Source organism: Ascaphus truei, chromosome 5 (assembly GCF_040206685.1).
Source record: "Ascaphus truei isolate aAscTru1 chromosome 5, aAscTru1.hap1, whole genome shotgun sequence".
In the NCBI taxonomy this organism is placed as follows: Eukaryota; Metazoa; Chordata; class Amphibia; order Anura; family Ascaphidae; genus Ascaphus; species Ascaphus truei.
This window is the reverse complement of record NC_134487.1, coordinates 214,660,105-214,685,599: the sequence shown is the minus strand read 5'-3', so window position 1 is coordinate 214,685,599 and position 25,495 is coordinate 214,660,105. Positions and strand designations below refer to the sequence as shown.

The window sequence follows — 25,495 nt, the reverse complement described above, 5'->3', positions numbered from 1 at the left end:
CACTGACCACACTCACGCACACTCACACACACTTACGCACACTCACGCACACTTACGCACACTTACAGACACTCACACACACTCACACACACACACACACACACACACTTACACACACTTAGACACTCACACACACTCACACACACTTACACACACTTACACACACTTAGACACTCACAGACACACACTCACACACACTCACACACACTTACACACTCACAGACACTCACACACACTCACACACACTTAGACACTCACAGACACTCACAGACACTCACAGACACTCACACACACTCACACACACTCACACACACTTACACACTCACAGACACTCACACACACTCACACACACTTACACACACACTCAGACACTTACCCACACTCACACACCCATATACACACACACACTTTCTCTCCCATATATACATACACACACACTCTCTCACTCTACACAGACGGGCCGCGACCAGCACCACCACCCGCTCCCCCCCCTCCTCCCGCGCAGGCAGCGGGAGCACCGGGGACAGCGGTGGGGAGAAGAAACCCCCCGCTACAACCTCCATGCAGGCAGCATGGTTCTGAGGTAAGCGGCGACCTGAGGGGACATCCCCACTCCCATCTCCTGCCCCGCGGCCTGTCCCGAGGTGACAGGGGGAAGCGGGGACAGGAGAGACATCCCCGCTCCCATCTCCTGCCCCGCGGCCTGTCCCGAGGTGACAGGGGGAAGCGGGGACAGGAGAGACATCCCCGCTCCCATCTCCTGCCCCGCGGCCTGTCCCGAGGTGACAGGGGGAAGCGGGGACAGGAGGGACATCCCCGCTCCCATCTCCTGCCCCGCGGCCTGTCCCGAGGTGACAGGGGGAAGCGGGGACAGGAGAGACATCCCCGCTCCCATCTCCTGCCCCGCGGCCTGTCCCGAGGTGACAGGGGGAAGCGGGGACAGGAGAGACATCCCCGCTCCCATCTCCTGCCCCGCGGCCTGTCCCGCGGTGACAGGGGGAAGCGGGGAGCGGAGGGACATGCCCGCTCCCATCTCCTGTCCCGCGGGATGAATATGCGCTAAAGCGCGGCGGCCATTTTTTTTTCTCGCGACCCCGTTAGTAACGCGGTGGTCTCGGGGTGGACCCCGAGACCCGCGTTATAACGGGGTTTAGCTGTACCTGCTGTACAAACCAAAGTTTCTGAATGTCTCTCTGCTATATCATCCTGGATGGCCCTCCGCCGCCTAAAACTCAACATGGCTAAAACAGAGCTCCTCATACTTCCTCACACACCTGGCCCTACTACCTCCTTCCACATTACTGTTGGAACTACGATCATTCACCCAGTAGCCCAAGCACGCTGCCAAAGGGTCACACTCGACTCCTCTCTCACATTCGCCCCTCACATTCAAAACATTTCTAAAACCTTCGCTTTTTCCTCCGCAATATAACAAAGATACACCCTTTCCTCTGTTGCTCGACTGCTAAAACTCTGACTCGGCCCTCATTCTCTCCCGTCTTGATTACTGTAACCTCCTGCTGTCCGGCATTCCTGCCTCTCACCTGTCTCCCCTACAATCTATCCTAAACGCTGCTGCCAGAATCACTCTACTCTTTCCTAGATCTGTCTCAGCATCTCCCCTCATGAAATCCCTCTCCTGGCTTCCGATCAAATCCCGCATCTCACACTCCATTCTTCTCCTCGCTTTTAAAACTTTACACTCTTCTGCCCCTCCTTACATCTCAGCCCTAATTTCTCGTTATGCACCATCCAGACTCTTGCGTTCTTCTCAAGGATGTCTTCTTTCTACCCTCTTTGTATCTAAAGCCCTCTCCCGCCTTAAACCCTTTTCACTGACTGCCCCACACCTCTGGAATGCCCTTCCCCTCAGTACCCGACTAGCACCCTCTCTATCCACCTTTAAGACCCACCTTAAGACACACTTGCTTAAAGAAGCATATGAATAGCACTGTGGCTATTCTGAACACATGATACATAAAGCTTGGCCCCTTGCAGACGCACTTACCAGAACTCCCTCCTACTGTCTCTGTACGTTCTCCCTACCTACCAATTAGACTGTAAGCTCCTCGGGGCAGGGACTCCTCTTCCTTAATGTTACTTTTACAGTATGTCTAAAGCACTTATTCCCATGCTCTGTTATTTATTTGATTACAACATGTATTACTACTGTGAAGCGCTATGTACATTAATGGCGCTATATAAATAAAGACATACAATACAATACAATCTCATTGAAAATGCGGTAGAGAGAACAAAACAAATGCTACGAGGTGAGCTATTAAAAACAAAATTAGGGAAAGAGAAGAAAAGTTATGAAGTCCCGTTTATTACTTAATATAACACAGAGGCCACTAAAATTAGAAATATTATAAAGAAACATTAGCACGTAGTGCAAAAAGACCCCGTTTTAAAAGGCCATCTCCCAACAATCCCCAGAGTGATTTTTAAAAAGGCATTAAATATTAAAGCCAAACTGGAACCAAGTAGTTTTAAAAAAAAAAAAAGAGCAACCGGAGAGAAACGAGCATTGGCTTCCCCAACCATTGGGATTCTTTAGTTGCTTTACATGTAAGGCCTGTAAACAGACAACCAAGGAAAAGACAGAATTTAGCTCTAACATCACAAAAGAGAAGTACAAAATCAAACAATGTATAAATTGCTGCACTGCATTTACAGTGTATCTCCTGGAGTGCCCATGCGGTCTCCAGTACGTAGGATGAACTACAAAACCTCTCAGGGTCCGCGTGCTGGAGCACATGGGCAATATCAGGAAACAGGTCCTAACACATAGTGTGTCAAGGCACTTTAGCATTTCACATGGTGGCTATCAATCAGGCCTTATTTATAGAGGCATAGAAAAGGTGGATAACAACTGGAGAGGGTGTGACAAATTGCAAAAACTGTGTAAATGAGAGACCTATTGGATATGTAAGTTAAAGACCCTGGTCCCGAATGGACTTAACATAGATATTGACCTAGGGGCCTTCATTTAATGTCTAGCAGACCATGAGATAATCTATCAATTTTAATCCTCTCTTGGCCACATTTTAGATAGCCCTTTTATCTTTATATTTATATATTTGTTATCTATTTAGTTTATATTAGATACATTTCTTATTACTTATATTTTACATATATGTGATTTTTTTTAAAGATTTAAGGCTACGTCATATTTTATACCAATTTATAAATACACATTTAATTTAATGTTTTTAGGTCCCTTAAGGACATATTTTTTATACATAATTATATATTTATATATATTTTTATTGTACATCATTTTTACGCTATTTATTTTATCCATTTTAGATGATTTTACGATCTCCTACACGTTTTTAGTCGCCCGGTGAACTCTAAGGTTTATCCCAGACTGGCGCACCATTATTAAAATATTAGAATCTTATACTGTATGTCTTATATATATCTTCAACGTTAGAACAATGGGACTCTGGAGCCAAGACCGCGTCTTTTTTCATTCCTTTTTTTTTTTCATTCCCTTAGAAAGCACTTGGTGAGAATATAGGTACTGCCCTATTGGTCACCACTCAGGGAATGCTTATATGGCATAATATAGCATATCCAAACAATCCAGGTACATTTTTGGAGGAGGGGTTCCGGATTAGATATGAAAGCTGCGAGTAAGCAGGTCTAACATATGTGCTCTCTTGCAGACTGCGGAACCCAAACCATCCTGGATGTTAAATTTGATATGTACCATATAACATTCATTTATTATGTACTTTTTTGTATGTATATTAAATATTCGGTTAAGCTAGGATGTTACTAGCAGGTCCAATCTATATGCTTTACAGCAAACTGTGGACAACCCTCCATTTTTTGCATTTCACTATGGACCATTTATCATTCATTGATTTATGTATTTTTATAAAACATGCATACTGATAAGTTAGGATGTCACAAGCCAGGCAGAGCATTTACAGTTGTCATTTTAACTAATGCTACTACCAGCAATGTTTTTAATTAAACCGGTTGAATTTTAAAGTAATTATGGCAAAATTTTAGTTTGTTAATTTTTAGGCAATTTATCATCTTAAAGTATTGTATCCGTGGTACATATAAGGAGCCCGTAGCGTACAGTCGGAGCATGCCTTCAGAATGGGGAAGGATTATAGCACTTGCCAGACTACACTAAGCAGCCCACTATACAAACAAAACAAGGGACTATTCAATAATCGGATAATACGTCACAGATCCACGGGGTGTAACTCATAGACTGATTTGGAACCGCCCCATTAAATAGTAAAGGAAGATGAGTGGACTTTCAGTGAGCCTGAGGAAGCCTAGCTGTAGGTGAAACGCGTTGCTCTTTTTGACCACAAGCAGTCACCGTAGGAACCCATCCATCTGATGTCACAGCCCCGAAACTGGACGCAGAAGCGGGGATCCAAACTGTTGCAGACGCCTACAAAGATCTTTCAGGTGCCGACGCGGTCATTTTTATATGTAACTGCAGAGTTATTTTTGTGGAATAAAATTTATATTTCTTACTGAATCTGGCTGTCTCTGCACATATCCACACCAAGGGAAAGACCTCTCATCTTGATGCAGATACTGAGAGAGATTCCTGCCCTTATAAACATTACCACACAAAAGGGATCAAAGAAAAGAAACCTCTGAAAGTTCCGGCTTAATATCTATATATATTCTATATATACATCCACCTTTCCAACTATATATAGATCTTGGTCCGGCATTTGAGTACCAGCAGTAGTGCTTTGACTGGGTCTTTCAACCTCTTGAGCACTATGCTATGTATACAGTGACTAACCATATAGATAATGTGTGCATCTCTTTCACTATTGTGTGCTAATCTCCTGAGGAGTTTGATATATTATTGTTCACCCTGTGCTCCCCTATTTTGTTTTTACTCAAAAATGCTTGTATTTTTTTATCTCCATGTACAAGTATATAATGCATCATTATCCCAACTGCCATGAGACCTTCATCATGTGGAATGGACGTGAATACATTGCACACGTACATTGTGCAGTGGTGGTCTCCATGCGTTCTGTAAATTGCTTGAAGTTTCTGAACTTGAAATAGGAGTGAGGGACATTGTTCTGGACCTTCGAGAGATCATTTTTACCAAAAAATAAATGTAGGTTTCAGAAGAATTTTTTTGCCCAAAGTCAGGGCACGGCAATGGAGGCCATCATGCCTATGCCAATATTTTCATGCACTTTTTTTGAGCAAGATATTATTTAATCTTCTTTAGCGATGGGTAATATTGAAAAGATTTTTGTGACTGTCCCTTTAAGAATGATGACTAGTAAAATATTTGTTTTGCTGTTTCTTCATTTTTTTTATTTCTGAGTGTTACTTTTATTTTTTCACCTGGCACCTAATTTTTACCTGGCATCAAAAGTGTTGTTCACTGTTTTTCTGCACATGACCTTCACACACCTCCAATCGTATCCAATCCAGTACGTACACAAACAGAAACACATTTCTTCACACATTACTATTTCTATTACAAGATGCAGATTCCACCCTCCTATCAGACATTAACATGCATCACAGATATACTGCTCTATCCAATTCAATGCTATCAAATGTATGATACGCCCCTGTAAGAGGTCAACTATATATTTTGGAATAAGTGGGTTTTTTTGTTGTTTTTTTAATCTAAGTTTACTCTTGGTAAATCCAGCTAAAGATTTACTCCTGTGTTTGTGTGTCTTCTGTAAGAATATTTTCCTTAACAATATTATTTGTTTTTTGTTTTCGTTAAACAAATGATGTTTTTTGTTGTTTGGCGAGATCCAGAACAAACCCTTCTAAAATTCTTGGATACAATCAATAGTGTACATAAGAGTATGAAATTTACCTTGGAATACAATAGTGAATGCCTCCATTTTGTGGTTGTAAATGTCTCTAAAGCTGCGCTTATAGTGCCGTCCCCGGCGACGTCACGCTGCGGTCGCTGGAAAAGTCTAATTGAAGTGACTTCCAGCGATCGCGACCAAGCCGTTGTGTCACGCCTACTATAAGCGCACGCGACGGCGTCAATACATTTGTTTGATGCGACTTCGCTGTCGCCGGCACTATAAGCGTGGCCTAAGGATTCACATGGACTGCAGATGGAGGTTTTATGTTAAACTGACAGATTGGTAGTCTACAAAGATCTGACCACTTCCCCCCCCACCCCCCAGACATTCAAAAAGAGATTTACCTTTTAGCCAGTTTTTGAGGCTAAGAAAGATTATTAGCCAGGATGAAATCTTCATCACAAGGGCAGAAAACTGAATCTCTAAATTTATAAGACGGGAATATGATGAAATGGCCCTTAGAATGAGTTTGGATGAAGTGAGAGGAAACAGAGAAAGGAAACATTACAATAAAATATAAAAAGAACACAGGCAAGTTGGAGAATACCCTGTGTTACTTCTTATGTTTTTCACAATGTTTGAGAGAGAGCATTATGAAACATTGGGAAATTCTAAGCAATTACTGTAAATATGGAGATCTATTTGATTCTCCTCCACCATTATCTATTAGAAGAACCCCGAGTTTTAGCGATCAATTAATACGTGCAGATTTCTTGCCCTGCAAAAGTAAAATTAGTAAAAACAAATCTGGGCCATCCACTTATGGGCACCTTTCCCACTCTTCATTTAACAACATAATTAAGGGTGCTTCTATCAATCACCAGAGTGGTAAGGCTTTAGCTATTAGGGACTTCTTCACTTGTGATTAAAAATGTATAGTTTATACTCTCAAGTGCCCCTGTAGCTTAATGTACAGTATGTAGGGGAAAACATACAAAAGTTTAAGACCCACTTCACTGAATATGAGTGCCATTAGGTAGAAAAATTAAAAGTCGCTTGTTGCCCATCATTTGTTGTTGAAAGGCCATAATACTAACCAATTAAGGTTTCAGGTAATTGAGCCAGGTAGTTGATTTTCATTGGGGCGGTGATAAATAAAAGAGGTTAAAACAGAGGGAACAAGGTATATGTGATGCTCAGAAATTGTAACCAGTCCTTTAAATGGAATATCCAAATGTATAAATCCACAATGGGTTAATCCGAAAAGCGATGGAGTGCCCCCAATGAAGTTGATTAGGAACTGGTGGGAGTAAGTGTACTAGTGGAGTCGGCCTGGCAACCACAACCATAAACACATAATGGCACCCAGCCAGTACAATAATTATAAATGGACAATGTCCGTGGTAGACAGGAGTAAAATAAGGCACTGCGGCACTTTACCTGTACTACCCAAGGGGCACTCTTGTCGTCAGCGGCGTGCAATCCATCCGTTGTAGGCCAAGGAAGATAGAGAGCGTAGATAGAGCACAGCCAGGGATACCCTGTATATTCCGTCCAGGAAGAAAAGAAACAGCCAGGCCACTCCAGAAGTAACAAAAAATAAATGATTTATTGCATGCTGAACATACAGCAAAGAATGGACTAAGTAAACGCACCTACGCGTTTCGTACACGGGGTACTTTATCAAGGTGACAAATGTAAAATAGCTGCTTCTTTATACTTACCCGAACTACCTCTGAGCCAATGGGATGCCGCGTCTCTAACCCGCGTCGCGCAGAGTCGCGGCGACATGACACGCAGTCACTGTCATCTGCGCAGAATCGCGAAGGCAGGGCGCGCACAGCCAAAGGTTGGGCAGTTCGGGCAAAGTACAAGACCTTACTTACACTAAGCGCCACATCCTACGGAATGACGTCATCAGCGCGCATCACGGAACGTGGTCGCGCTGACGTCACGTCGTTTCCACTAGCCTGGCAGAACACGTGACAACTTTTTTTTTAAAAACAAAACTTTATTGAAACGAAACAATACTGTTTAAAACGGGAAAACCAAACTTATTTAAAAGACACGAATAACTTGTTGCAAAAATAGCAGCAACCCTACGTAACTGTTTACTGTGTCAATAGTAAGGATATGGTAATAATTATAAATAATTAATACATACATATTGGTTAACACTCTTAATTGTTTGATATACTCTATTTTGTTCTCCTTGATAAACAAGGTGTTTTAATTTTTCCCTATGTATGGATACTGTGTTCATATGTACAATTAAATCTTTAGAAGTAAATATTTCTTAAGTATATGGTAGGATGAATGGTATGATTATTAAATGTTACACTTTGATGTACTCAATACTATAACTTCTAATTTAGTGTTATGATTAGTATTTGTTTATTCATTATTTATAATTATATTAATTATATTAACAGTTACGTAGGGTTGCTGCTATTTTTGCAACAAGTTATTCGTGTCTTTTAAATAAGTTTGGTTTTTCCGTTTTAAACAGTATTGTTTCGTTTCAATAAAGTTTTGTTTTTTTTTTAAAAAGAGTTGTCACATGTTCCGCAAGGCTAGTGGAAACGACGTGACGTCAGCGCGACCACGTTCCGTGATGCGCGCTGATGACGTCATTCCGTAGGCTGTGGCGCTTAGTTTAAGTAAGGTCTTGTACACTACCGACACGCTTTATTGCGCATCGGCCAGATCCGCAAGCCGGGAGATTTCCCGGCTTGCTAGTGGCCGCCCCGACGCGCGGACGCGCGGTCACGCGTCTTCGGGAGCCTGCGCCCCCTGCACGCGCGTGGTGTCCCGCGATGTGGGGGACGGCGGCAGGGGGTTCCGGGGGACCCGGCGGACCCGGCAGCGGTAGGGAGAGCGCCCCGATCGGAGGGCGCTCTTCCACTGCTTCGGCGCGCGCCCGTCACCCTCGGGCGCGCGCCAGGCTACTGCTGCGGCCAAGAACGGGCAAATGCTCGAATAAACTTGGCCGCAGCAGTACTTTGCCCGAACTGCCCAACCGTTGGCTGTGCGCGCCCTGCCTTCGCGATTCTGCGCAGATGACAGTGACTGTGTGTCATGTCGCTGCGACTCTGCGTGACGCGGGTTAGTGACGCAGCATCCCATTGGCTCAGAGGTAGTTCGGGTAAGTATAAAGAAGCAGCTATTTTACATCTTTGTCACCTTGATAAAGTACCCCGTGTACGAAACGCGTAGGTGCGTTTACTTAGTCCATTCTTTGCTGTATGTTCAGCATGCAATAAATCATTTATTTTTTGTTACTTCTGGAGTGGCCTGGCTGTTTCTTTTCTTCCTGGACGGAATATACAGGATATCCCTGGCTGTGCTCTATCTACGCTCACTATCTTCCTAAAACAGAGCGAAGCATTTTGGATAGATTGCTTACAAACAGTCTTTCTATTTGTGATGAAAGAAGAGCTGGATTTAAAGCTGCAGTTCAAGCTGCCGTTTTCAAATATATATATATTTTTTTCCCATTATGTGCATCAATACAATCTGCGCACTGACAAGTGATTAGCTAAGCTGCAGATCGATCCATTCTCCTGTAATCGATAGCTTGCTCCGGGTTATTTAATTCAGTTCTTGCACAGCATTCTGGGCAATGTACTCCTAGAATATGATTGACTGGGCAGTTACTAGATACAATTGGTGCACTGCTAGTGAGAGGGCAGGACTCAAGAGCCAGAGCCAATCAGAATGGGAAGGGAGCTGTCACTTTGGAAATGCTTCCTACATTAGAAACATTAAAAATGTCTTTAAAACATTTTTTTTTTAAATGCTACAAGTATTTTCTCATAGTACAGAACTGATTTATTTAAAAAAAAAAAAAAAAAAAAAAACACATGTAGAATATTGCTTGAACTGCTGCTTTAAATAGTTTATTTTTTATTTTTAAGGAATAGATGTCTTTGTGCCACGGTAGGTATAATGAAGGTTCTCCCTCCCATACTCTGATAATGTGTCAGGTATGCCGAAGACAGTGTGGACGATGGTCGCCCTACTAGTCTTTCACACCTGAAACCATCAAATGCGGGTATGGGGTCGACACAATGGAGGTTGTGTGCACTGGGCTTTCTATTACTGGGTGGTAGAATAGCATTGATGTCCTTGCTCAACTTCCTGAAGGTGGTCCGTTTTGGGCACTGTTGTTTCCCACATATAGATCCATTTTTATGTCAAGATCTATCGAGCTGTTTGAGAACTGTTTATTATATTGACCTCTGATAACTGCTTACCTAAGAAACATGGCTGTGATTTATTGCTGCCTCAACTATTTTGTATCATTCTCATGATTCCCATTACCTGTTATACTTGTTCCCACCATCTCTATATTTGAAGAATGTTTACCGTTGAAGGTGGAGTGATATGGAATATAGTCCTTGCGTGGTATTGCAGTTATATTGGGGGCTTTTTGTAGTTGATTGTGTGAGTTGTGCATGACCCTTGTTAATTTAGATTTTATATTGATGCTATGAGAAGCATGTTAACCCTGCATCTTATAAGGCAAGGGTGCGCAAACTGGGGGCACAAGACTTTTTGGGGGGGAGCGGCGTTTACAGAGGCCTCGCGCTGAGAGCCTGAGGCCACTGTAATTTACTTACCCGGTTTCAGTCCAGGAGACACTGCATCAAATGACGGGGCGGGTCACATGGCGTGACGTCACGTGGCCCCGCGGCATCAATTGACGCTGCAGCGGGGCGCGACACCGGAGGCGATCAGGCAGGGGGCACAGCGCAGGACGTTTGTGCACCCCTGTTATATAAGGGGTGTTGTATGAAGGCAAATTTTTAGCAACATTTAGGCAAATTGCGTCATTTTCATCTTGCATGTTTTGTGTCAATGTTTCAAGGTCATTTGCTTAAAACTTGACACCAAATGTTTTAGCTTGCGCTTTATGAAGTGTCTTACAGGAGGTATTAGAGAGAAAGTTACATGATGCTGAGATTATAATCAGATGTATACAACTCTGCATATCAGGTGTCCTGTTTTTATCTTGTACTTGCATTTTTTTTTTAAATGGTATACACTTTTCTAGCTAACAATTTGAATCAAATGTAGGAAATGCTTTCTTACATTTGACTCAAATGCAAGTAGAAAATTGAGCCATGTGTTAAAACACACTTTTTTTTAACCTATTTTATTGGGTAGTGCCAAATGGGAATGTATGCAGTAAATCACACATTTACCATACTTCAACTCTCCAAAAATGGACACGATTGGGCTTATATGCAAAAGGGTGATTCAAGTTATCATACAGTAGTAGATACTACCATAATCAGGCCCTATTGTGTGAAACATGCAAGAAACACAAAAACCCATCCAAATTTACTGTAAGGCATTAATTAATCATAAACAAGCAGTCTCACACAAACTGACATACACATGCTTTGTCACTGTCTCGTAATGTGTCACTAGCACATAAAGTATCATACTGTACACACCTTCACTTAGTGACTCACACACTAAGGGCCAGATCAACAGAGAGGGGTTATAAGGCTTAACGAGGTATTAACCTAAATTAACACCTCGTTAAGTGCTATCGGGTATCTGAAAAGTTCACCGATGCACCATTAGTGCTAATGATGAGAGGGAGTCTATTTTACTAGCATACCAAGTGACTTATATACCTCCCCAAACACACCTTTAAACAATATCTGGAGACATTCCTGTGCATCTTAAAAAGGAACACACCTGGGATATGTGCTAATTTGGATATGCAAAGTCTATTCAGATTATTTAAATTAACATTTATCCCAGGTATCCCATGTGTTCCTTTTTGTGCACAGGTATCTCTCTCCCTCTCCCGCAAAACCCATATTTCAGGAAAGGATGGGAGATACTTAATGCGAGTGATTTATTTCAAGCAAATGTACGGCAGAGCTAATTTAACAGTTTGTTAAAACTATGTATGTATGTCTTTTTATTTATAGAACATTAATGGAAAATAGGGGAAGTCTTGCACACCAAAAAAGATGCAAAGGAATTAATGCAAAAAAGTCATTTAATCACTAAAAACAGTCAGAAAAATCCAACGTTTCGGTGCTGACCACCTTCATCAGGGATATAGTGACAAGTGATAAAGTACCCTTAAATACTGTCCCACAACCTACACACCCACATAAACAACCACCCACCTCCCACCAGCTGCTCCATGTGCATGTCGCTGTGCTTCCGAATGTCCTCCATTGTTGATGGGAGTAATTTAGGTTAATACCTTGTTAAGCCTTATAACCCATCTCTGGATCTAGCCCTTCGTGTGTGTCACTAAGTGAAGGTGTGTCTACAGTATGATACTTTATGTGCTAGTGACACATTACGAGACACACAGTGACAAAGCATGTGTATGTCAGTTTGTGTGTGACTGCTTGTTTATGATGAATTAGTGCCTTACAGTAAATTTGGATGGGTTTTATTTATATAGCGCCATTAACATGTACACATGTACTGTACATATGTACATATGCTAATGATATATACACAGCCATTATTTTTGCATATACAGCCGGTCCTCGCTTATCCGATGTAATGTGTCCCGCAAACCGTCACCAGATAACTGACCGTTGTATTGCGGGTCCATGTTAATTGGCGGCAGTAACCGTCGGATAATGCGTTCAGCAAGCTGCATTATGCACGTCGGATAACCCGTTCGACGGAAAGCGGGCTGTCAGATACCGAGGACCACCTGTAATTAGCTTTGCCGCTATTCTCCCTCAGTGACTATAACGTCTGTTTAATGATTTTGATAGAGTAAACGGACCATTGTGGATCAGTGCCATAGTGTCACATACATTTAGTGAGACACACAGACAAATTCAGACAGTGATATAGTGCATGGTGGCACACAGACACTTAATCACACACATAGACACTTTCACACTTTGAGGCACACAGTAACACAAAAATACACTCAGTGACACATTCACACACAACTCGGTCATAAACACAAAGCTAGAAAATGTACCTATAATCTGGCCTTTTCTGACATAATGAGCAAAACGGGTTGTGGGGTGGAGATTCACTTTCCGTAGGCAGGGGAACTATGGGGCAGCGAGGCAGGGGAATGGTTTGACCCTGAGAGCAGTTCCACAGATGACGGAAGGCAGGTGCACGGTGGGGCCACTGAGACGAGCTCCCCAGGGGAATTGGTTCAGGGGGACAGTGTGGCCCACAGCTGTTTAAGAAGAATGCTCGTATAGGACATTAGGTTTTCACACGTACAAAAGGTACAGAAAAAGCAGGAAGTCCAAGAAAATGGGAAGAGGAAAGTAAGTTAGGAGGAAGTTTATACATCCAGTTCTCTATCGCAGCTTCCTTCTACACTAAATGAGTCGGGTCTGTAAGACTGAACACCCGATTCCCTGGACAAACATGTTGTTTGTCCAAAATCTGACCAAGCCGGACGTCTGATAACCCTAAATATGAATACCTCTTTCTCTCATTTTGTTCCATTTTCCTGTGTTAAAAATGTTTGCCTGGTCTGAAATGGTAGCAACTTCCTAGTGATCTGCGTCAAATGCAAGGAATTAAAATGTTACCTTACAGTACAGTTAATGAAGCTGCAAAAAATAATTAAAAAGTAAACTGTGTACCAATGTACACACTTTCTGCCTTGATACATCCATGTGTTTTTTGTTCATGACAACCCTAGTTCTGTACATGATCTTATTTTTAATAACAACAATCTCGACAAAATTTTACAACATTATCAGTTCACTAAGGATAGCAAGTTTCCACTTAGGCACATTCCACTTTGTAATTAATATAACTATATATTTCCGTAGCCCTCTTTCCCCATGACTAAAGAGAGTACCGGTACTGCCGTTACCTGTTGGCTCACAGAAGGCATAAGCCTCCGCAAGCCTGGGTGGTATATCGATCGTCTCGTTGCAGCACCTCCACCTGCGAGGGATCCCAGCATAGTGGGAGTAGCCCCTCACAGGAACCCTGCCGGTGTATAATAACCTTTACTATACACCATAAACAGTACCCTGTACCACACAGTATAACATAACCCGTACCATACAGTACAATGCACACCCAGTACCACCAGTGAGTGTCCCCAAAGTACATTGGGTGCTAGGCACCAATACCCTGATGTCCCTTTCCCAATGTCCAGGTCCACCCAAAAGTGTAGGGAGTAGCGCTACCCAGTGAGCTGTTGGTGCGCTTTGTTGAGGTACCTGCCGAGAACTACAGTACTCGTGCGGCCGACTTACCGATGAGGATCCGCTGATCCAGCGAAGTCGTCGTCCACCTCCATGTGGGGTGAATTCCCGTTGGATGGTATCACCATACAGAGTTTGAACGTAGGTGGTCTGGTCCCAGAACACAGGCCGCGGGTCACTGCGCAGCGTCTAGCCTGTGTCCCTGACACTACAGTAAAATAGGGAAGCGTCCCTATCTAGGGGCCTTCCCTGAAGCAACCACAAGCTTACTTTGATTTGGTTCCTAACTGGGACCTACGAGGGGTAATCTGGCCTAGTCTGAGTGCGACTGACACTCAGACCCTACCTTCCGCTTCTCAGTCCTGGCTCCAACTGACGCCTCTCGTTCTCAGCGAGCCAAATGTAGCAAAATCCCTCACAGTCACTTGCTGCAGCCCTGTTGGCTAACCTTGATAATGTGATCGGGGCACCCCAGGGGATCCTGGGATATGTGGTTCCCCTGCGGAGCTATGTAGAAGATGGCCACCATTCTCTCTCCACTGCGCATGTTCTCTCCTCCCTCTGGTACGTAAGGATCTCTTCTGCGCATGCGCGACACTTTAGCAAATGGCGGCTCCCTGCTCGGGGGTCCGCCGTGGAGCTTCCTGACACTGGAGCTCTCTCCCGCGGCCGCTGCAACTGCTATACGCCCGCAGCCGCCTCCGAAGGTGTTCCGATAGCTGTCCCCCTCCCGCAGCCCAGAAGTAAGAGGGGGACATGGCTAAATTTCTTTGGTGACTAACAGAGGTACATTTTTAAATCATGAAATGTTGTAAATTTATAATTTTGGGCAGATACAAAGAAATCACCTGTACTGCAAGTGAACGCTGTTTTTGTTTGTTTTTATTTGGAGTTATGTTCATTCATGTGTGATGGCCCTTATTGCTTATTAACTGTCATTCTGTGATTGAATGATAATGAGTGTTAATTTCTGTAACATTTAGTGAATTTCTGTTCATGGTTTTCTCTGAGCACTTAATGTCACTTTGATTTTTGGTTGTGTCCCATAATAATGCTATCGTGTGTACAGATTTATATATAGCTCTTTACAAGCATTGGGTGTATATGTGTATATATATATATATAGATATAGATATAGATATATATATATATATATATATATATATATATATATATATATAATGTGTGTGTTTATGTAGTAGTGTGTGTGTGTGTGTGTGTGTGTGTGTGTGTGTGTGTATAGAGAGAGAGAGAGAGGTACAGTATGTAGAGGTAGCTGTACCGTGTTAGCCGAGCTTAATAGAAAGATGAAATCACTGTCTAGTTGTGCCTGTTGTTTTAGTAAATCCTTTAGCTTCATTTGAGTTCATTGTGTGTGTGTGTGTATGTATGTATATATATATATATATATATATATATATATATATATATATATATTGTGTGCATATATATCATATTTAATTTTGTTTTTCTGTGTAGGTGAAGATGAGGATGAATTTGAAAACTTCATGCTACCAATCACTAGTTCATTTGAAACAGTTGCTCAAATATTCAACAACAGTTTCAAGCAGGACGAGGCTAAGGTAAGATGGTTACATCCTCCCCGGGAATACAAAACAATAAATGGAACGTGATGTTTTAAGTCAACAATTAAGTTACAAAATGCTAGCCCTTTGGGAAATGGATGAAATAGGATAGTAGGATGACTTTCAGGAAGCAATTGGTAATACATAAGATATTTAATTACTGTTGATATTACTTGAATGCATGTGGGGAGGAAAAGTATAATAAAGCTGCCATTTGTGCAATAATGCATATTTAAGTATGAGGGAATTTAGTGTGGGCTTGACATTATTGTGATTTTTATTCAGAGCAATGTGGATCACACCAAATAAATGGTGTCAAGATGTCATTGAAGAAACAACCAAAACTAAATGTGAGATAAAACGTACATATTAAAAAAAAAAAAAAAAAAGGATATATAATCTTTTGTGCCATTGAATGTCTGATGCCTTGTTTTGTTCTGCAAATAAAATATAAATTACCCATGTCATATAAATGCTTTGAGATCTATCTGCTGTTTCAATTCATATGGGCTTACAGTTAGTTTAAACTTCCTAGTACTTTTTAAAGCTTCATTTCTATTAAATGCAGGGGCCATTTATTTATTAACATTAAATTTCACATAAATAGAGGAGACTGACTTTCATTATTTTATGGTCAAGAGGTCTGTATTGTGGCAGTTACATTTTCTATAAGAGTATTAGCACTTATGCCACTGATTTACAATGGTTAATTATGAACATCAAAGTGGAAAATTGAGCTGGCGGGATAGACATAGTCTGTGCTTATGACAGATGTACAGCCCCAGCAGCTTGACACAATATTGGAATCACTAAGAGAGCATAAAATTGGGTTAGTCACTCAAAAATATGAGCTGCTTGCAACTATGATGGAGGATCAGGATAGGAAGGAATTGTGATAACTCGCTAATGCTTACAGATGAATGTGAAAAGAATAATACCTGAGGTTTAACAAAATCCAATTAACAGAAATGAGAAAGAATTGTATATAAATGGTCTAATATTGAACAATGCCCATAGAGCATTAAAAGATATATTTTTTTTATAAAATAAAAAGTTGGGGGTGGGGGAGGTGGGTTTGTCGCAGAAAGATATGTTTGAGAACTGTTTTTTTTTTTACTGGTACCACAAAACAAGAGGGGCAGAATGAATATACCAGGTTCTTGCCAGTTTACCACTGTTGTATCCAACTGTATTAGTTTTGCAAAACAGTGTTAATAGCTATAAAGTGTCCAGTTGCGGTCCTGTCCTATACAGTAGCTGAAATAAAAATAATCTGAAAAATGCATTGCAAATATCGACGATTATTTCAATGCACCAGTTTATTTAAATTAGTATTACTATATGCTGACCCCAAACAGACCTCAATGGGATGATACAATTTCCTCTATTTTTTTTTCTAAACTAAAAAAAAGCAACTGAAATATAAAAGAAAGGAAAAAAAAATACCCACTGGACACTGGACATTACAATGTTTTCATATACATGCAGATGATGGATAGATAAATATAGTATCCTATCTATTCACATACATTTTTTTCTCTGCAATAAACGTAATCAAAATATATATGCTTCTACTACTGTATGTGTTTGCCGATGTATGCGATAACATCCTTTAAAACATTAATTTCTCTAGTTGTTGTTATATATATATGAAATCATATATCATATACAGAAAAATAAATTAAAACATAATTATATTTCTGGGCGTGTGTGTGTGTGTAATATATATATGTATATATATATGTATATATATATGTATATGTATATATATATATATATATATGTATATATATATATATATATGTGTATATATATATATATATGTATATATATATAGATGTGTATATGTATATGTATATATATATATATATATGTATATATATAAATGTGTATATATATATATATATAAATGTGTATATGTATATGTATATATATATATATATATATATATATATATATATATATATATATATGATAAAAAGAGAAGAAAGCGCCCGATCCTAGTGTATTATATTAAGATACAAAATTTAATGTTCCATAAAACTCCAACAAATGCGCACTCACAAACATAGAAAATATTAAAGCATGTAATGAGTAGTACTCATTTGCCAGACGCTGGAAACCGCTGCTTCGCTCACACGTCCTGCTCCCACAAGTTGTATGACACCTCTGAGCTACCGTCCAGCAGGAACTCAGGGGATATGCAGCTACTCCTATTCTCAGCCGGAAACAAACTGCGGTGAACAATGGTTCCAGATAGGAGGAAGGGAGAAGGTAGGACCAAGGGGACCAAATCACTGATGTATCACCATGAGGTGGTGTCCCAAAGTCCCAACAAACAGCGCGTCAGCGCAAGGCAGCGTCGCAGAGTCCCAGAGTCTGATTGAAAGTCCCAGATATAGAACAGGTCTGGTACAGTGACCATCACTAGTAAAAACTAGTATCCCTACGCGTTTCTTCACACTTGGGTGATTTCATCCCCTGATGAAATCACCCAAGTGTGAAGAAACGCGTAGGGATACTAGTTTTTACTAGTGATGGTCACTGTACCAGACCTGTTCTATATCTGGGACTTTCAATCAGACTCTGCGACGCTGCCTTGCGCTGACACGCTGTTTGTTGGGACTTTGGGACGCCACCTCATGTTGATACATCAGTGATTTGGTCCCCTTGGTCCTACCTTCTCCCTTCCTCCTATCTGGAACCATTGTTCACCGCAGTTTGTTTCCGGCTGAGAATAGGAGTAGCTGCATATCCCCTGAGTTCCTGCTGGACGGTAGCTCAGAGGTGTCATACAACTTGTGGGAGCAGGACGTGTGAGCGGAGCAGCGGTTTCCAGCGTCTGGCAAATGAGTACTACTCATTACATGCTTTAATATTTTCTATGTTTGTGAGTGCGCATTTGTTGGAGTTTTATGGAACATTAAATTTTGTATCTTAATATAATACACTAGGATCGGGCGCTTTCTTCTTTTTATCTTTTAGATCCAGTGGGAGGTCGTTGTTCCTTTCTGAAAGCTGCCTACATCCATACAGAGGGCTACTACCCTTCCATCTTTATAGGACATTGCCATCCAAGGGTTTTGTGGACTCTGATTCACCTCATCCATTGTGGTTTTAATATCATTTTTATATTTTCCTACACTCCCCCAAGCACACTTATTTTATTGATTATATGTTTATTTATTTTTTATTTTTTTATATACATGCATGTTTATATGTTATATTTGAACAGTCATTGGTAATACTAGTTTATGTTATTTATTTTTTTTATATTTTTATTTCTGGTATAGTGCTAGAGCATCATTTTTTGATATATATTAGGTTTCATCATTATATATATATTTTATATCCATTTATTCCTATATATATATTTTATACATTTATTATACAATTAGTGGGTAATATATTGCAGACAGATACTTAAAGCGCAGTCTTTTTTATATATATATATATATATATATATATATATATATATATATATATATATATATATATATATATATATATTATACACATCTGAGTGGGCCCATGAATATTACATACTTAGAGTGAACAGAGCGATTAGGATAACAGATAGCTAAACAATGTTTTTATGTGCGTGTGGGAGTCATATTAGAATTGATTTGACAACCCAGTTCAGCTGTGGCAATAGTCAGAATTTCCAACACAACATTATATTTTATTAGTAAAATCCTTAAACGTAGTAAGCTGTTTATGTCAAAACAACTGTGATTTCTTTTGAAAGAATTTTCTAAATGAATACAGCCTCTACAGAACTTTCACTGAATTACAGTGCTAGTAAATAAAGAATAGTTTAATGTAATATGAAAAATGTGCAGAATATGTTAAGTGTCCATTTGAATCAATGTTGGTTGCACTACAGAAGTATGTACAGTATGTAGAAAGTGCTATTCAATAGGGAGCCAAGTTATGAGTTGGTGTCCGTGAATGGAGTATAAAAATGTTGCTTTGACATCGTTCTTTGTTGCTCTAGTAATGATTGTATTATATATATCTTGTGATATTTCTGTCATGGTTATGCACTGGATAATTGTTTTAAGGGGCAATCAAAAACCTTTTAATTTAACCTCAATCACCCTCCTACCCGTGTCTCCCACCCCCCCTTTCTTTACTCTATCCTCTGCACCTATTATTTTTTTCTTATCACTTCACACATTCATTTGTCTTCATCTCTGTGCTTCCTTTCTCTCTCCGATCCCTCTCTCTCCGATCTCTCTTTGTCTCCCCGATATCTCTCTGTCTCCCCAAGTATGTCCCTTTCTTTTGCTCCATATTTTTTTCTGTTCCATGTACCTCTCTATCCACAGTATGTCTTTCCCTCTGAGATTTTTTTTTCTTCCTGTGTCAGAGGTTCCCAATTCCAGTCCTCAGGTTTTAAGGCCATTCTCTCATTAGCACAGGTGGCCCAATCATTTTGACTGAATCACCTGTGCTCAAAAAGGGGTATCTGTCACGGGAGACGAGTACTTTTAACACCGAAAACCTTCCGGGATCACTATTACCAAGCACAGGACAAGTAATTGAATAAACGGGTTTATTCTGGCAAGACCAGCAAACACACAAAATACACAATATAACATACAGTACACTCACCACACTGGGGACCTGGGCAAAGACACTAGCCTCGACTAGGTGCAGGGACCTGCTTGAGTAGGTTTACCCTGTCCCCTTCTTATCCAAGAGTCCAAAGTGCTATTCATGCAATAGCAACTTTGAATCGGCCGCCAGCTATAGTTCCGTCAAGCACGTAGGATCCCACTAGCTTGTTTCCGTAGGTGAATCTGAACTGCTCGGCTGCCCGACTCCTTACATAGCTCCCTTGAGCTACCTTTAACATTGAGCCGGCACGGCAGCCAATCACAGCGCGAACCGGTAGGGGGCTCAACGGAGGCACGCCCGCCCGGCTGCACTTATCGGAGGGGGGCGGGCTTAGGTTCTCAAGACCGCCCCGTGAGAACAAGACTGCTTGGAGTGTGGGGAATTCAAACTGGCTCACTGAAACCACGCCTCCAGGTCTCAGACCCGGCAGCTGATTCTATTAACCATTAATACAATGGGCTCTACTCCACTGAGAGCCCTATTCCCAGATCTGATCGGCTGCTTTCACCACTCACCATAAGTCTTGGCACCTCAGTCGTCCCCCACCTTTGTCCTGATCATATCATTTCTATGGAACAGCTCAGCTAAGTGAATTGCTGAGTCTTCTTCCATAGAAAGGATACTTACAGACACAACACAATTTACACATTTCAGGCCTGACACCCAAATGGTATCACACAACAATGCTGGTTCACTAAACTGGGGGAATTGCTGCTACAGGGAATAAAGTGCTTTACTGACAATATCTTTACATTTAAGTTATTTTACATTCCCACCCCAGACATTACATATCTTTGGTTCAATTAAACATTGACACAGCCAGTTGACACGGTTTTAGGGGTAGCTAGCTGGGCTTCACCTTTATTTTGTGATGCCACCTACCCCTACTGTCACAGTATCCTTAAAACCTACACTGTTAGTGGGCCTTGTAGACTGGAGTTGGGAAGCTCTGCTCTAGGATGTACTCTCTCCCTATGCCCCATTCCTTCCTGCACCATGTGTTTCTTTCTCGCCATATCCCTTCCTCTCTCTTCCCATGTTCACTGTCTTCTGCATGTTTCCTTCTTCTCTCTCTCTCTCTCTCTCTCTCTCTCTCTCTCTCTCTCTCTCTCTCTCTCTCTCTCTCTCTCTCTCTCTCTCTCTCTCTCTCTCTCTCTCTCTCTCTCTCTCTCTATATATATATATATATATATATATATATATATATATAAAAGAAAAGTTGCATATTTGTGGAGGTGCAGACAGGATGCCAGTACGACAGTCCTTACACTTTTATATTACCCCACATTCATCTTTATGTTGCACCTCACATCCTTATTTAGTCCACAACCCACTCTTGTGTCCCACATTCACCCTCAATCCCTCGTGCAGCACATTCACCATTATGACCCTGCTCATACTCCTATATTCACCCACTCACCTTTATATGCCCTACCTTTATTATCCCACCTTGCACGAGTATCTGCACTACTCTCATCCTTTTTTTTACCACCTCATAACAATATGTTGCCCCCACGCTCATCCTCTTACACTAGTAAAGGGCCTTCTCAGACCATCATGTTGCACCAGACCCATCCTTTTGTGCCCCAAGAAATATTCATGGTTTTCCTACACTATTACTTGCAGAAGTGTAAGCAGGGTACACACTATGGTATCACACTCATCCCATACTGGACATCATCTCTTTGTGCCACTGTCCATGATGCTGCTCTTCATGTTGAACTTTATGTACTGCCGTGGTTTAGCCTCTGAACTGCAAGGGAAGAAGTGAGGAGTAGGAACAGATCTCTTTTTCTATACAACATTATTTGAATCATGAATCATAGATCATCCCTACTGGGCTTTCAATGAAGGCTACTCTACCTTTTGGTGGGGATTTTCCAATTGAAGCATACTGTACACCAATGGTTGTTATGATTTTATGGTTGGGTTTTTGTCTTCATTTTGCACTGTTAAAAGTTGCAGTGAATTACCCATTATTCATTTTCATATACCCCATTCTGAAATCATTCAATAGAGTTTTTTTGTTTGTTTTTTAAGACATAATGATCTAAAAATATTTTCTCTGGGACCTATTAATAATGACCACCATTCTAAATTATGAAACAGTATAATGACTCACGTCTGTGTTTAGCAAAGGTAACATGTATTGTACATTCTGCAATGTTTATTGTTGAGCTTTTTACAGTTAGGCTTTTAGGTATAAATGTTCAAAACTAAAACTTAAATGATGAAATTACTGTTAAAATGGTAGGGAATGTGCTATGTAGGTGGGTATATTTTTGTTTTTCAATCACCGACCATGTACATAGTATTTTACAGAAGAGACTTGAATACAGGAAATTATAGAACAATATAGAGATAAGTGCACTGAGCATAAAAGGAATAAGAAGTCCCTGACCTGAAAAGCTTATGTTTGAAGCAAGAGAATTAAAAATGTATTGCTCAACAATATATGTTGCTACTTGGGTCTTCCACAATAGTTTTTTAATCAAATTTTAAAATGGTAGAGAAGATGCTATCTGTTTAAGTGATATTTTGACTTTTTCACAACTCCTATATATTTTGCAAAGTGAGAGCATGTATTTAAATACAACCTATATTCCAGCGTTGTATAGTGCTTGCATTTCTGACAAATGTGTAAAATAGTCACATTTAGTGGAGCAATAATAGAACAGATTTTTTTTTAATGAATTTAAATGCTTGAAAAGAAAGTATCAAAATATTTTACAGTAATTAGGCGCATGAGTCTTACAACTCATCCTGGAAAATATGTATTGCGTTTTCATGTGAACTATCCTGGTGTTTATTTTCTACTGATATCTGAGGCTACGCTTATAGTGGCGGTGACGTCGCGGCAAAATAAATGTATTATCGCTGTTGCGTGCGCTTATAGTAGAAGCGACGCGATGGCTTGGTCGTGATCGCTGAAAGTCAAGTCAATTTGATTTTTCCAGTGACCGCAGTGTGACGTCGCTGTTGCCGGCGACGGCACTATAAACGCAGCCAAAGAAAAAATGTGTGAAAAGTCAAATTGTTAATAAAATGAAAGCACTCTGTCACGAACACATCTTTAATTCTATAGTCATAGTTAGACTTAATAACTTAACAAATAACAGTTGTTTAAGCTACTGTAAGTTTAATAGTTAGCAAGATTGGGCCCAGAAGAATAACATAATATACAGTCATTTTTTTGTTGAAATTAAGCTGGGAAAAATGTTCAGTGCCCTATCACATTAACTGAACGTCACGAGGACCAGCTTGTGGAAATCACATTCACTGTAGCATTCACAATGGTAGTGAGTGCGATCTGTACAGAAGAAGAGGGCCCTTCTCTGTGTGCGATGACCGTGGTGTTTTGTTACCCCGTTATTTTTCTATGGAAGCCGTGTTTGCGACTTGCACATTGTAACTACAGTAACAATCTTTGTTCTGTACCACGTAGAAATTCAAAGGCATACCATAAAATTATGTTTTACAGGCAAAGGTGGACTTGATAAATGTATTCATTACAGATTTTTGTCATATTATATCTTGTTGCTAAATAACCCACCATAATGGTGGTCTATTATTTCTCAATAACAGAGGTTAGGTGTAACATGTAGTTTACTTTATTTTCAGAACCTCTTTGAAAAGATTCCCCAGGGCTCAACTTTTAACAGTTATGCTTGTTAGAATTTATTTTAGTGAAGCAGTCCTATACAACAAAATTGGAAGAAATTCATCTTACAAGAAAAATGTGTTGCATCAAAATCCTATTTTGATGCAATTTTATCTGAATAGATAAAAACCAGTCTGTTGGTGTCTTTTTTTTTTTTTTTTTTAATGGAGCTCAGTGATGTATTCCTAACCAGCAAGTTCTTAATGATCCTGAAAAGTGACTGCTTGATTACACTTTAATGGTATTTACAAATAAAATCACAAGTAATTAAGGGAAAATCTCCAGGCTTTTGAGCAAGTTTGATGCATGATAACTGCCTGATTCGGCTTCATCTCGAGTAATGCTGTGTAGGCAACAACTGAGATCAATAGCAACATAATGATAGTGGCAGAATTAAGTGAGTAACCCGAGAACTGTGCCTTCAAAATGCACACAGCTGCCACAAGCCAGGGCCACACAGTGCACTCCGTTCTTCCGTCCTAAATGTTCATCAAAAGACGCCCTGCAGGAAAATGGAGTTAGATGCTCTTTATTGCTGATCGTGTCTCTTGCCACATTTATCAGGGAAATTGGATTAGCAGTTGGCAGCTGCAGGTAGACAAGGTTCTGCAGTGATTAAATATGCAGCTTGGCTGCATTTGTTGTGACAGACCTTTAGTAAATTCTACTGTAAGTACCATCTGTCTAATTTGTATAATGCTAACATGATGCTTTAAGCTACCCACTAAATAACTAAATCATTTGCAGTATCATCAACAGAAACTTTTCAACCAAATTATTTTCAGCCTAAATTTTAGGTTAAGGATCTTCCGTTGTTTTTTTCTTGATGGATAAATAATATACAGGCAAGCGTTTTCATGTACTTCATTTCATAAGTACTAGAAACAAAAGCAGCGTTGTGTTGTTCTTAAATAGAGTGTTTAGTATTCCAATCCACAGGGATGTGAGGCTGTCAGAATATCAGAAGCAAGATAACTTGAGACTGCCAAATTCATTCAAATTATGGTAGTTACAAGGAAATTGTAGAAGTGTATATTGTGTAGGCAGGGTGAATGTGATAGGCTATATATTTACAGATTAAACTACTTTTAGAGCAAGTGGATTTATTCCCTAAAATGTACACACTACATTGTTTTCACTTTGAATGCATTATATATGAGGTGTACTAGAATTATTGATAAATAACATCATGTTGTTCAGTTCTGCATAAGAGGAATAAAAAATAGCATTAAAGTAGAAACGTACCATAAAGTCTGACCAAGTTAAATATTATGCTTTAGCCTGTGTTAAACTACTATTAGTATATGGGACTGGCCATCACTTTGTGTTGTTTGCCACATTATTCATAAGGGGGAGGTTTCAGAGTGCTTAATGGCTTTGTAACGGTTAAGTCACCACTTGCTATCTTTAGTCGGTTCATAAAAACTCCATCATGTTGAATTATTTAAAATCCCTGATTTTCAGCATACACACATTAAAAGTTTTTGCACTAAGTGCCAAATGTTGCAAACAGCACTTTAACAGAATGATTTTACTTTGATCCCTGTAGCAGTTCCTGAATAATTTATCACAGGTTATTGCCTTAATTCTGGAGAGGGATAGAGCAATAAAGGCAGATGAAAACACTCCAGTTGAAACACCTTGGGG

General features: G+C 40.3%; 1 protein-coding gene across 1 annotated transcript in view; it reads left to right on the top strand.

Annotated features, from left to right (window-relative positions):
- RANBP17 (RAN binding protein 17) overlaps nucleotides 1-25,495 on the top strand; it is a 646,782-nt gene that overhangs the window by 431,414 nt on the left and 189,873 nt on the right. Inside the window, exon 19 of the mRNA XM_075601659.1 lies at nucleotides 15,458-15,561. Within this exon, the coding sequence (XP_075457774.1) occupies nucleotides 15,458-15,561 (104 nt within the window). The remainder of the gene's footprint in view (nucleotides 1-15,457; nucleotides 15,562-25,495) is intronic.